General features: G+C 47.2%; 1 protein-coding gene across 2 annotated transcripts; it reads left to right on the top strand.

Annotated features, from left to right (window-relative positions):
* The first annotated feature begins 9 nt into the window (after positions 1-9).
* FFAR3 (free fatty acid receptor 3) lies at positions 10-7,375 on the top strand. Of its 2 annotated transcripts, none has more exons than XM_023539861.2 (2): positions 10-204; positions 4,420-7,375. In XM_023539861.2, exon 2 carries the CDS (start codon positions 4,431-4,433, stop codon positions 5,409-5,411), a length of 981 nt encoding a protein of 326 aa, XP_023395629.1. In that variant the 5' UTR covers positions 10-204; positions 4,420-4,430; the 3' UTR covers positions 5,412-7,375. The 2 variants fall into 2 exon arrangements, with proteins under 2 accessions (XP_023395629.1, XP_023395628.1); XM_023539860.2 differs by lacking the exon at positions 10-204 and adding an exon at positions 231-4,152.
* Positions 7,376-14,181: the final 6,806 nt, after the last annotated feature.

The following is a 14,181-nucleotide window of genomic DNA, read 5'->3' as shown; positions in this document are numbered from 1 at the left end:
CTGCTGGGGGAAGGGGGCGTGGAGCAGGGAAGCCAGGCTGCTTCTCCAGGCCCCTGGTGGGCGACGCTCCCAAGGAACTGCAGGACAGCCTTGCCTGGAAACCTCCCTGGAACCACTCACACAGAAGGGACCAAGCCTGGCAGAAGATTTTTGTCCCAGTCAGGAGAGAAGAATGGAGGCCAGGAGCTGGGCCACAGGAGGAAGGTAAGCTTGCCTCTGTAGGCGTCGGCGGGCTCCATAGCCCTGTCTCTCCTTTTCTCATGCCCTTTCGGGTCTGTCTCCAGGGTGCTGTGGGCACAGGCCCTTTGCTCCCAGGGAAGGAGGGGGTAAGTTTGCTTCTGCTCTAGAGAGCTTACCGTTTTGATGATAAACTTTGGGAGGCGCTACTCGGAAATGGTTTCCAAGTTGGGGGAAAAAAAAAGGAGCGGCAGGTGAATCAGAACTGCCGGCCTTTTGGTTAGCAGCCGAACTCTGCTCACTGCGCAGCGAGGGCTCCAGGAAGAAAGACGGGATAATGAAACTGTTGTACTACTGAGAACTCACAAGGGGGCAGCATTGGCGCTGTGAACAGGAAGTTGGCAGGCATAAACGCTTCAGCTCGGAGAAGGAAAATACGACCAACAGTAATAGTTCCAAAAAAATATGGAGACCTTAGTATGTACCAGGCAGCACCCACAACGTTTTTATTTAGCCGTGCTGCTGCTGTATAGTTGGGCAGGTTGTTCACTGCACAAGGGTGCTAGGCAGAGGGGGTAAAAAAAAAAAAAAAAATCTACCTGTTCCTTGCTAACCAAGCCATGTGCCTGGCACCAGGCTGCCTCAACCCAGTAGAAGAAGCATCTCATTCTAATTTGAACAGACTTCACCCATTCCTGGAGCAGTGCACTTTGTGCAGGGTGGTGGTCACCTGGAAGGTGTACCTTTTCTTAATTTGTGCAAAGGTGCTGCCTGAGTTACCCTTCGTCCTGAAGCCAGGTATTATTATCATCTTCATTTTACGGGATTAAGAAACGTGCCTGAAGCCCCGCAGTAAGGAAGGGGTGGAAGTGGAATGTGATTCCCCAAGCAGGCCACAAAGGGCCAGGGGACATTTGGCTAATTTGGGGTGTTGGGGTCAACACCATACCTGTGGCCAACTTTACAAAGGTGAAAGATGGCGACCTGAGCCCAAGAGGCAGCTGTCAGAGGAGAGTGGCTGTGAAGGAGCAAACACCTGAGCCTCTGCCCTGGTAAGGCGAGGTACAGCAGCTAGCTTGTTCCACCAATAATGCCATGATCTGCAGGAGCGCAGTACTGTAGCTAGGTGCCGCAGGCTTTTCCTCCGATATTGCCATGAGCGCACAGTAGCACAGTACTGGTAGCTAGGTGCCGCAGGCTTTTCCTCCAACAATGCCATGAGTGCACGGTAGCAGAGCACTGGTAACTAGGTGCCCGGCATCCACTAGCTGATTTATACAAATAATCTCTTTCCATGCTTAAATGTCCACAGGGCAAGGATTTTTGTTTTATTCACTGATATGCACCCAGAGCCTGGCACATAAAAAAAAAAAAAAAATAGGAGGCACTAAATAAATATTTGCTGAGTGAACAATTGCTCCTAACAACCTTCCAAAGTAAGTTCTATTACTCCCACTTTCTTTATAAATATGGAAACAGAAAGGCCAGGGAGGTGAAGTCACTTGCCCGAGGCTCTGCAGAGACCATCAGCAAACTCTGCCCCCTGCAGTGGTGACTGCAGAAAATTCAGGGAAAGCCCCAGCACCGGCCCAGGCAGCCCCACTGCCCCTCCCATAATGTCAAGGACCACTCACTGTGGTCACTGCGGCGGGGCACCTGATGGGCCCGGGCCACCTCATCCAGTTACTTGTGCCTCCTTCCGTTTAGGGGAGAACCCAGTTCCTCCTTGGAGCCCATGAGGCCCTGCGTGATGCCCTTGAGCCCTATACCTGGTACTAGTCCACCCAGCACACCAAATTTGTGCCCCGGTGATGTTTTTGTCCCAATGGTTCTTTGACCCTTTTTTATTGGTGTCCTCACTATCCTCTTAACCTCTCAATGTCCCCGAGCTCCAGCATCGCTAAATGGAAGCACCCCGAGAGCTTATATTCACTGCTTTGTTCACTGCTGTACTTTCAACAATGTAATTGAGATACAGAGCCCTGGTGGGCAGTGGTTAAGAGCAACGGCAAGCTATGTCTGCTAACCAAAAGGCCGGCAGTTCGAATCCACCAGCAGCATCTTGGAAAATCTAATTTACGTATTATGGAATCCACCCATTTTAAGTGGATGGTTTAGTTATTTTTAATAAAATTTACTGAATTGTACAACCATCAACATAATCCCATCTTAGAACATTTTCATCATCCCAATAAAATCCCATATGCTTTTATATAGTTGGTCCATTTCCACTCCCAGCCCTAGGCAACCACTAATCTACTTTCTATCTCTAGGTTTTCTGGACTTTTCATATAAATGGAATCATACAATCTGTGGTCTTTTATGTCTGGCTACATTCACTTAGGAGCCCGCCCTGGTGGCTCGACTGCTAACCAAAAGGTCGGCAGTTTGAATCCACCAGCCGCTCCTTGGAAACCCTGTGGGGCAGTTCTACTCTGTCCTATAGGGTATAATTGACTGGAGGCCAATGGGTTTGGTTTTTTTTGTCATTCACTTAGTATAATGTTTCTCAGGCTCTTCCATACTGTCGTAGGTGTTGGTGGGTCATCCCTTTTTATTCCTGAGTAGTATTCCATTGTACGGATATACCACGTTTTGTTTATCCACTCCTCAGTTGATGGACCACCAGCTGAGGTCTCCATTTTTTGGCTCTTCTGAATGATGCCTATGAACAGTTATGAGCAAGTCTTTATGAGAACAGATGTTTTCATTTCGTCCCTCAGGTAGACACTGAGAGTGAAATTACTGGGTCTTAAACTAATGTTTAGCTTTTTAAGAAATTGTCTAACTGTTTTCCAAAGTGGTTGCACCATTTTATATTCCCATCAGCCATGTATGAGGCTTCCAATTTCCCCAAATTCCCATCAGCACTTGCTATTGTCTGAGTTCTTGCTATAAGCCTTCCTAGTGGATGTGAGATGGTATCTCATTGTGCTCTATAAACATTTGAATGAGTAAATAAATTATTTCTAAAGCTAGACAGAATTTGGACTTGAATCCTGATGGCAATACTTAACAGCAGCTATGCTACCTGGAGCAGCAACTCGCTTCCGTACTGTGAGGCTCATGAATTTCACGACATAATGGTGATGTCCTGCTGAGCAGAGTGGTATCGGTTATGTGCCCCCTAAAAGGCAGCTGGAGCCCTGGCAGCACCCTGGTTAAAAGCGCGGCTGCTAACCAAAAGGTCAGCAGTTTGAATCCACCATCCGCTCCCTGGAAACCCTGCAGGGCAGCTCTACTCTGTTCTGTACAGTTGCTATGTGTTGGGATTCACCTGATGGCAATGGATTTTAAAAGGTAGCTGCTATCATCATTGCCACCATTATCCATTATTATTAGTGGTAGTAGTACTACCACTCTAGAGACAAGCCACATGGTCCCAATGACTGGGACAGTGGCAGTTAACATCTATTGAGAGCTCACCACATACCAGGCTTTGCTCTAAGCCTTGCATTTTACGTGCATTACACAACAATCTCCCGTGATTGGTGCTACAGTTAACCCCTCAGGAAACCGAGACAGACCGTTAACATCACTTGGTCCACACTGCCAAGTTAGTAAGTGACTGAGCCAGCATTGAACTCAGAACTCCTGGCTCCAGAGCCCATGTTCTTGTCATCACTGCAATGCACTTCCTGCCCTTACAAGGCAAACTGGATGAGTCCCATTCTAGAGGAGCAGATAAAATTCAAGTGGAGGATCAGGAAGGAGAAATGGAGCCTGCTCTGGTGTGGTTCAAGCTTTCCCCCTGAAGCCACCCGAAGAGCAGGGCGCGCACTTGTGGAATTTGCTCCTCTTTTTGCATATTGACACAGCTCTGGCAAAGGAGCTAAAGGCATCTTTTGTGCTGCTGCTCAGCAGTGAGTGACGTCATGAGCCTTTATCAGTTCTGCAGATACGTAGCTAACCATATTGTTCTGGAGGAGACGGCAGGGTGCTGGGTGCAGAGCACCTGGGTTCTCCAATAAGCAGGTGAGCACGGGGCCCTGAGGAGCTGTGTGGAGGAGCAGTTGAGTGGTTAGGCCCAGCACCTTGGTGCTTTCTTTGCTGGGGGAAAGAGACAGGAGACAGGGAATGATCAGAAAGACAGGCAGGCGACCTCACTGGGGAAAGCAGCTGGGGACGCTTTGGTTGGGGGAGGGCTGTGACAATGTTCCCTGCTCAGAGTTGAGATGCTGCTGGCAAGGGCCAGGAAGATCCCCACCAGACTATCATCTCCGTGTCTCTCTCTCTTGCCAGTTACCATCACCATGGGCACAAACCCAGAGCAGTCCTTCTTCCCTGGCCACCACTGGCTCTATTTCTCTGTGTACCTCTTCGCCTTCCTCGTGGGGCTCCCCCTCAACCTGATGGCCCTTGTGATCTTCGTGGGCAAGCTTCGGCACCGCCCGGTGGCTGTGGATGTGCTCTTGCTCAACCTGACAATCTCGGACCTGATCCTGCTGCTTTTCCTGCCCTTCCGCATGGTGGAGGCAGCCAATGGCATGCGATGGCCCCTGCCCTTCTTCCTCTGCCCTTTCTCCGGATTCCTCTTCTTCACCACCATCTATCTCACTTCCCTCTTCCTGGCTGCTGTAAGCATCGAGCGCTTCCTGAGTGTGGCCTACCCTGTATGGTACAAGACCCGGCCAAGGCCGGGACAGGCTGTTCTGGTCAGTGGGGCCTGCTGGCTCCTGGCCGCTGGCCACTGCAGTGTGGTCTACGTCATCGAACTCTCTGAGGGCTCCTCCCACAGTCCAAACACCAATGGGACCTGCTACCTGGAGTTCCAGGAATACCAGCTGGCCATTCTCCTGCCTGTCCGGCTGGAGATGGCTGTGGTCCTTTTTGGGATGCCCCTGCTCATCACCAGCTACTGCTACAGCCAGCTGGTGTGGATCCTCAGCAAAGGAGCCAGCCATCACCGGAGGAAGAGGGTGGCAGGGCTTGTGGCAGCCACCTTGCTCAACTTCCTTGTCTGCTTTGGGCCCTACAATGTGTCCCATGTCGTGGGCTATGTCCGGGGTGAAAGCCCGTCGTGGAGAGGTTACGTGCTGCTCCTCAGCACCCTCAACTCCTGCATCGACCCCTTTGTCTACTACTTCTCATCATCTGGGTTCCAAGCTGACTTCCAGGGGCTGCTGAGGAGGTTGGCAGGGGTCTGGAGCTCCTACAGGCGGGAGCGCAGCGTGGAACTGAAGGTGACACGGGAAAGCGAGGGGCAGGAGTTGTCCAAGGTAGAAAGTAGGTAGGAGACTCTAGAAGGGCTGTGAAACTGGTGGCCAGGCAGCCTGGGCTGAAAGCTAGGTGTTCTGATGGGTCGTCCCCAGCATAGCACCTATCTCAGTCAAGCAGGACCTTGAGTGGCAGGCTGGGAACTGATGTGGCCTGGGAGTGTGCTCACCAAAGGCCAACTCTTGATCGCACCACACTACTGTACCACCTGTCCCCACACGAACAGGTTCAGCCCTGGGAAGTAGTCAGGGTGAGAGACTTCTGTGGGAAAAAGAAGCTCCCCATGGCAGCTGCCAGTGCCTGTGCTTTTCTGAGGGCAAAGAAGGAGTTAAGAGGGGTGAGCATAGTCTGAGGGAGTTGCCCAGTGGCTTGGGACAGGGGAAGGGAAGACCCCACCCCTCTTGGGTGCTCCTACTGGCAAGTCAGGAGTGGGGCGAACAGGGCTGGCAGGCATTTCAGACTCCGGGCTTGAGGGAGCATCTGCTCTCACGTGTGCTTTTCCAAGAAGTTTCTGTGCTCGAGAAATTCAGAACTTCCGGGACTTTTATAAAAATTGACAGAAGAAAAGTCACTCAAATAAATTTGATGGCAAGCAAAAAGAGAATGGTCTTTCCTGGTTCTCCTGTTTTTTCTTACGGCGTATGTGGATCAGGTGGAATGAGTGGATGGAAGGATAAAATGGGTCAGTTCCGAAGGAAAACAGCTAAATGACAAGATGCCTAGACCCTGGGAGAGAATCTGGGCTGGAAGAATAAAAACACAGAGCTAACTTCTGTCTTAAGACCTTGGCCTGACCCATTATCTTCTTTAATCCTCTCAATAACCACACAGTAGGTACTATGACCCCCGTTTTACAGATAAGGAAACAGGCACAGAGAGTGAAGTCTCTAGCTGGAGGTCCCAAGTAAATGAAGCAGGCCTTGAAGGTGGGATTATCTGTCTCCAAAACTATGCTTCTAGCTTCCTTCAGCTGTGTAACGTCCCATGTGACCTGGCCCCCCAAAGGTAGAAAAGGTAGTCTTACTAGCACACAAAGTAAACAGCTTATAACGAAAAGTATAATTAAATGCAAAGCAGGTCAACTATCTGGGTTGGTACATCCTCTTCCCAGGAAAGAAACCCTCTTAAAAAAAAAAAAAAAAAAATTACCATAATGAGCATGGTTGACCTCGGGTCACTGCAAAAGCCTTATCTTCTTAGGAGTTATTTTCATTGAAATGTGGTCATTTCATCAAAATTGAGCCTACGACGGCAGCAGGTTTAGTTTGGTTTTAGTAAGTTTTCATTTTCCACCTTTGGGTGGTACATAAGGAACAGCTGGTCAGAGGCCTCCCCCCGCCCCCCAGCAAGCCAACCAGAGAAATGCTGCCACCTATTTGTACATACCCAGACCCAGTGCCCTCGAGTCGCATAGTCAGCTTTACCTCAAAAACATTTGTTGAGCACCTACTATGTACAGCTGGCTCAATTTGGGACTTCTGGGATTTCAAAAGCCTGCTAATGTCTTTAGTATGTAGTTTCTTCCTGAGGTTAAGGCCATTGGGAGAACGAGGGCTACCACTGGGGGACTGGGTTTCAGGTGGAAAGGCAGAGACACAGCTCTGTGGAGAGACGAAGGCTTGGGCTGTCTCTCTATCCCACAGCTCATCTGATTGTCTCAAGGCACTGTGTCCTGGCAACTGGTAAGAAGTTGATGCTAACATGGGCCTACGTGGCTCAGGAAGGGAACAAGGGTACCATAAATGAAGTGCCACATGGAACATTCTCTGTGACCCTAAAAGTGGGAAAGAGGATCCAAAGCTGATGACAAAAAAGAGTTGAAAACCCACATTCTAAAGAAAGCCACAAACAACAGTAGTCTGATCCCTTCCTCGGGGTTTATTAAGATGAATTAGTGGCAACTTAACTGGCTTTGCTGTCCCTACCGTGACCCAGCACCATACCCACCCCAGTCTATGAAAGCAAAAGACTAAGGAGGAAGTGGGGGGGATGATAAGCCATCGGAGGCTGGGACAATCATATGGGTGGTGGTAAGGGAAACTGTAGTGTTTTCTACATCTTTTGGTATTCAGGGGAAGAGGATCTCAGAGAAGGGCAAGCTCACAAGAAGAGATGCATTTCTGTGACTTCTTGCCCTGTGCCTATCTAGGCAGGGGGAAGGAGAAAGGCTGAGAGAAGGCAGAGGGGAGTGTATGTGTGAGTAATGGAGTCCCCTGCACTCTCACCATTGGCATGCCAGCCAGTGTGAGTCTCCCACAGGTGAGGGGATTACAGGTGAGGGTGGAAGTTCTGGGGATATTGGAAGAGGTCAAGCCAGGATTGGATCTCCCAAGACAGGGACCAGAACTCACATTCTAGCTGCAAAAGAGAGCCAGCACTTGGTCATCTGAGTCACAGAGGATGCCAAAAGCTACTCAATATTAGCTAAAATACTATTTTTCAACCTTTTTTGCACTATTTCCCCCTTAAGATTTTTTTTTTTTTTCCTTCTTTTCCACTCACCACTTTCCCTCTTGGCCCAGGGAATTTTCATACCACAGATATACCGTATGTGTTTGTGTGCTGTGGCCCTTTGGAGGGCCATATTACCCCTGCCACGAGTACATGAGTGGGAGGGATAGTCTTAGTCAATAGAGTGATAAAGCCTGTCTCATACTGACTCAGGTTTATTATCTTGCTGCAGCAAAGGAGACCACTCCAGAGGGAGTGTGGGGGGCATCTCACAAAGGCCTGTTGCAGGTCCTGGGGTTAAGAGTGAAGTTTAGGTGAATCTGAAATGAAGCGTGCTTGATAGGTGCAAAGCAAAGCAAGGCTGTGTGTAAAGAAGTCAATACCGGGCTGGGCTGAGAAGTGCACTCAGTGTCCTATTTTTTTTTGGAACTACAAAATAAAGATAAAGGAAGAATGTTGTGTCTGGAACTCCTTATCTGAGGCTCTGGTGGGGTGGAAGTCAAGGCTGCTTCTCTGTGTCAAAGAAATTCAAATCCTCCAAGCAGGAGTGGGATGTTTCATTCCTAGTGATATGAGTTTACACAGCCAAGCTTCTGACAGTCTGAGATGTCAGAGAACAAGTTTTCTCAGCAGTATTTAATTTTGTTAAACCAATAAAAACATTTTTCTAAAGAGTCCTGGGGAGATCCTGGGAGGAACCAATTGATGGCCATGAAGTAGGTGGGACTTTTTTCCCTTCTGGAAAGAATGCTCTTCCTTCTCCAAAGCCTGAAGCAGCACAATTGAGAAGGATGGGAGGAAGAGAAGATCTGACCCATCCCTGCCCCAGGTTCCCAGGGCCAGGTCAAGTCTAAGGTTACAGAGGAATGGGGAGGAGACAAAAAGTTCTGAATCACCAAATGTGACCAGAACCCTAGGGAAGCTGTCTAAGAAGTCATTAATGAACTGGCACAGATGGTTCCATACAGAGTGATTAAAGCCTTGAGTGGGAAAATCAGTGTGCACTTGAGGACCCAGAGCTGATCAATAAACCAGTGTCAATAAGAGAACAGCAGAGGTGACCATCAGGACAAGGGGTGGGAAATAACCAAGTGTGGAAGATAGGTTGACTTGAAGTGCTTCCCTCAGTTGAATACAACACCTGGATGCCTTAGCAGGTGGCCTCCCAGTGTGTGTACATTGCTGGTGGGTCAAGGGAAGCTGTGATGCAAAGCAAGAGAGATAAATCTGCTTCCGCTGGATCCTGGGAAGGAAGCAAAAACTGGACGAGGTCATGAGCCCTAAGAGGGTGGAAGGGAGCTGAAGAACAGATCAGAATGAACAAGAAGCCTGGGAGTCATCAAAATTAAATGCAAAAATCACCCAAAGGGAGAAAGCAGAGCATCAATAAAAGTAGGAGACACCTGGAAGAAGTGTCAGAATAAACATTTCTGGAAGAGGGAACGAGGGGAAGTGGGACATAGAGTTGGAAGGAAGGGAAATCAAAGTGAACAAAATAACGTGAGAAGGTGCTCAACTTTTGACATATATCTCTCTCACAAATTACTCCTTCTGGTTAAAAAAAAAAAAAAAAGCTCCAAGATATATAGGAAGTTGAGGCCACTAAAACTTTGTAACATCTGTGAGAAGCCCACTGACTTCCCTTTAAGGCCAGTTCTGAAAAACCATTCATGTGGAGGTGGATCAGAGCATCAAGATGGCAGCCTGTGTTCTGGGAAAGAAATGTGGGATCACCTTCCAGAGAAAGGTTGGGCCAGAAGGGATGAATGCTGATAAACACAGTAGTAGAAGGAACAGGGCACAGAGCTCACCTCTCATGGAGGTGTGGAGCCAACGGAGGGAAAATGTTTCAGAAAAGAGAATGAGGTACAGAAATATTTTTTGAAGAGGGGGATTTTACTTAAAAGTTTACAAGGAGACAACCAAACTGGTGAGGACACTCCCAACTAGTGATTAGCACTCCCTGAGGCTGACCCCAACTCTGGGGGTCAACTCATGACACCACCAATCATGACAATCTTGAATCTCTCTACTGGTGACTGGTCTCAGGTTGGACACGTGGCCCAATCTGGCCATCAAATGGTAAGAAGTTTTGCGGTTTTGGAAAGGGGTTTCTGGGAAAGCTTTTCCTCCATGGTGAAAGAGATAGATGTGTGAGGAGCTATTCCTTTTGTTCCTGTCCTTTCTCTTCCTGATTTGGAAGTTTTTACAAGAGGATGTGATGTCTGGAAGTGCAGCAGCCATTTTGGGACCATGTGGTCACAAACTGCAGGGAGAAAGCTAACAAGGGAAGGGTGACAGAGCAAAACTAAAGGACCTGAGCCCTTGATGACATTGTTGAGTTGGGACCACCTACCTCCAAACTTACTGTTAATAAACACGCCTACAAATGAGTAGCTATTGACCAGATATTCTCTAGCTTGCAGACAGATGCATCATATCGCTAAAGGATGGACTTATACTTAGGCATACTAGACCTTACTAGGACCTCCTAGACTACCCAATGACATACTGTCTTATTTTAAAATATTTTATGACTCTAGAATTCCTAACCTCTGCTCTATTCGCCTTTTAAGAGCTATGTAATCTTAGTGTTGCCTTATCTATCATGGCTAGACTTAGGGGAGATTTCTTACGGCTCCGTTCAATATCTCTGGCTCCATGATGTCAGGGCTCCCCTCACTCAGAAGGAGGCTTCTGAGAGCCCACGGGCTGGGGTTGCATGGCTGCTTTCTAACGTCAAATATCACCTAACTGACAGTCTCTACTGCAAGCTTGCCTCACTTTATTGATAAATATTCCAATGCTTGTTGTAGAATCTCAGTCATCATGGCAACAGGAGAGGGCCGAGGGAGTGGGCTGGGATCATGAGCAGTGTGGTCCTGTGAAAGGCTGCTTGGCCTTGCTCACTGTTCTTGGAAACAAGAGTGCTACCCCGTCTTTTTGCCCATGGAGTCTTTATAATGTACCTAATGCCCATACAAAGATGAGAAAAAGTGTTCCTAGACGTCTAATTTACCACTTACAATCAACGCACACAGCTAGGGGTTTGCTGCTAGCTGAAACCTTTGTTTTTTGCCTCCGCTTCCACTTTTTATAATAACCGTTCTTGTGCTTCCTCATGCTTAGAGCACGACCCTCATCTAGCTAACATCCTAGAGGCTTCTACCATTAAAATAACTCCTAGTTTGATTATCCTTTGGAAAAAATCTAATTATTTACTGTGAATCAAAAGAAGGTCAGCTGGAAAAGACGTAAAGCAGAAGAGACTGCTTCAGGGTGAACTGAACAAACAGACCAGCATGTGTGGGTAAAGGAAGCCGGTTGGTTCCACAAGAGTGTGCTGGCAGAGGGTGCACAGAGCACTCCTGCTGCTGCACGCCCACCCACCAGTGAGGAATCAGCCCACAGCCCACTCGCGCTGTGAGGAATCAGCCCACAGCCCACTCGCCCTGTGAGGAATCAGCCCAGAGTGGGGCTCTGTGAGACGACAGCACACACGTGGGACCATGGAGGTGTCACCTCTAACCATACCAGCCAGCAATGCTATCCTAGGTATTACTCAGCAAGAACGAGAGTGTATGTCCATGCAAAGGCTTGCACCAAGCTATTTATAGCAGCTTTGATCCTGATAGCCACAAAGTAGAAATGGCCCAGGTGTCCGTCAACAAGAGAATGGATTTAAAACCTGTGGTATAGCCATACAATGGAATACTCCTCAGCAATAAGAGGGAACAAATTACTGACATAAGCAACAATATAGATTCTAACAGAAAACTGATCAGTGGCTGAGAAGCACTGGGGATGGGTTAGGTGAGGGGATTAACCAGGAAGATAAAAACCAAAACCAAACCCACTGCTGCTGAGTCGATTCCAACTCATAGTGACCCTGTAGGACAGAGTAGAACTGCCCCATGGAGTTTCCAAAGAGTGCCTGGTGGATTCAAACTGCCGACCTTTTGGTTAGCAGCTGTAGCACTTAATTACTACATCACCAGGGTTTAACAAAAGGATTTTTCAGAGGATGAAAATATTCTGTATCTTCACTGTGGTGGGGGTTACATGGATATCTACATTTGCCAAAAATTCATTGCTAAAAATGAGTACATTTTATTATATGTAAATTAAACTTCAATAAGGGTGATTAAAAAAAAAAAAAAGTCAACTTCTAGATGTACACCCCAAAGACTTGAAAATGGTTAAAATGGCAAATTTCTTTTTATGTGTGTTTTACCATTTAAAAAAAAAATTCCACTGGAAGTAAAAAAATAAATGAATAAAATAAATGTTGCCTGGCTTTCATGGCCATAGCATAGGTGTACATGACATCATCAGTAAATCCATTCCACCTCTGTAAATGGCAACTCCATCTACCCATTTACCTGTGCCAGAAACCCAGACGTCGTTCTTTTTTTTTAAGATCAATTCTTTTTTTATTTTTGAAATCATCATACAGTAAGAGTGCTTTGAGAAGGGGCATACAGTTCTATAAATTTTAACACACATGTATATTTGTGTAACCACCACCATAATCCAGAGAAAGACCCATTAGAGACACATCCTCCCCTCCCCCATGACTCCTGGCAACCAGGGATCTACTCTCCAATGCTCTGGTTTTATCTTTTCAAGAAAGTCACATAAATGGAATCACACAATATGGAACCTTTTGATACTGGCTTCTCCCACTCAGCATAATGCCTTTGAGATTCATTCAAATTATTATGACTATCAATATTTCATTCCCTTTTATTGTTTTGTGACATTGGTTACCAACCCCACAACATGTAAAGACGCTCCCTTCTCGACCTTGCATTCCCTATTACCAGCTTTCCTGTCCTCTCCTGCCTTCTAGTCCTTGCCCCTGGGCTGGTGTGCCCCTTTAGTCTTGTGTTGTTTTATGGGCCTGTCTAATCTTTGGCTGCAGAATGAACCTCAGGAGTGACTTCATTACTGAGCTAAAAGGGTGTCTGGGGGCCATACTCTCGTGGTTTCTCCAGTCTCTATCAGCCCTGTAAGTCTGATCTTTTCTGTGAATTAGAATTTTGTTCTACATTTTTCTCCAGCTCTGTCCAGGACCCTCTATTGTGATCCCTGTCAGAGCGGTCAGTGATGGTAGCCAGGAACCATGTAGTTGTGCTGGACTCTGTCTGGTGGAGATTGTGGTAGTTGTTGTCCCTTAGTCCTTTGGACTAAACTTTCCCTTGTGTCTTTGGTTTTCTTCCCTTTTTTCCAGAGCCACAAAGGTGATATAAGAGAAAACCCATTGCACCACAAGGTATATAAACAAAATAGTAGTTACCTCTGGGAAAGCAGAAGTGTCAGGGAGTAGTGAAGTAGTGTCTTAGTCATCTGGTGCTACTATAACAGAAATACCACAAGTGGATGGCTTTAACAAAGAGATTTATTTTCTCACAGTCTAGTAGGCTAGAAGCCCAAATTCGGGGCGTTAGCTCAAGGCTTTCTCTCTCTGTCTGCTCTGGGAGGAAGGCCCTTCTCATCAGTCTTCCCCTGGTCAAGGAGCTTCTCTACACAGGAACCTCGGGTCCAAAGGACGTGTTGTGCTCCAGGTGCTTCTTTCTTGGTGGTATGAGGTCCACCCCGCTTACTTCCCTTTCCTTTCATCTCTTGTAAGATAAAAGGTGGTGCAGGGAAACTCCCTTTACATTGGATCAGGGATGTAATATTAGTAACGGTGTTACAATCCCACCCTAATCCTCTTTAACAGAAAACTACAATCACAAAATGGAGGACAACCACAAAATACTGGGAATCATGGCCTAACCAAGTTGATGTATATTTTTGGAGGACACAATTCAATCCATGACAAGTAGCAATTCCGCATTTTTCTTTTGTATTGTTGAACTTTTTTCCAGCAAGGATATGTTCATGTATTATTATTAATCTTTTTAAATTAAAGAAAAAATAGCACAAAAACACTGACCACTTTTGATTCTGGCCAACTAGAGCAGACTTCGAAATTCAAGTTCCCTGAAAGCTCTCAAGTTGCTGTAGTTTCCTGGCCTCCCAGTGCTCAGCCCTGGGTCTGGCTAGGAACGAGGTGGTTAAGCCACCCCCACATCTCTGGCATTGAAAGCAAGAAGAGTACTTTCCTTAAGAAAAATAGGGGGAGGGGGCATCACCGGAAGATGGGGGAACGGAAGCAGGGCAGACCATCGAGAAATGACTACCAGGGTAGACACACAGCTGCCAGGCGTTGCATGGAGGCCAGCGTATGCCTTTGGGCACTGCCATTTCTTCAGCTAATAAGTTATGGGAAAAGTACCCCAAAAGGTGACTATGGGGATAATCACGCCCCAACAGAACCCTGTTTGAACA

The sequence above is a fragment of the Loxodonta africana genome, chromosome 11, assembly GCF_030014295.1.
Source record: "Loxodonta africana isolate mLoxAfr1 chromosome 11, mLoxAfr1.hap2, whole genome shotgun sequence".
NCBI classification, from domain to species: domain Eukaryota; kingdom Metazoa; phylum Chordata; class Mammalia; order Proboscidea; family Elephantidae; genus Loxodonta; species Loxodonta africana.
Note: the sequence above shows the minus strand (reverse complement) of the source record. Positions and strands in the feature narration are given on the sequence as shown.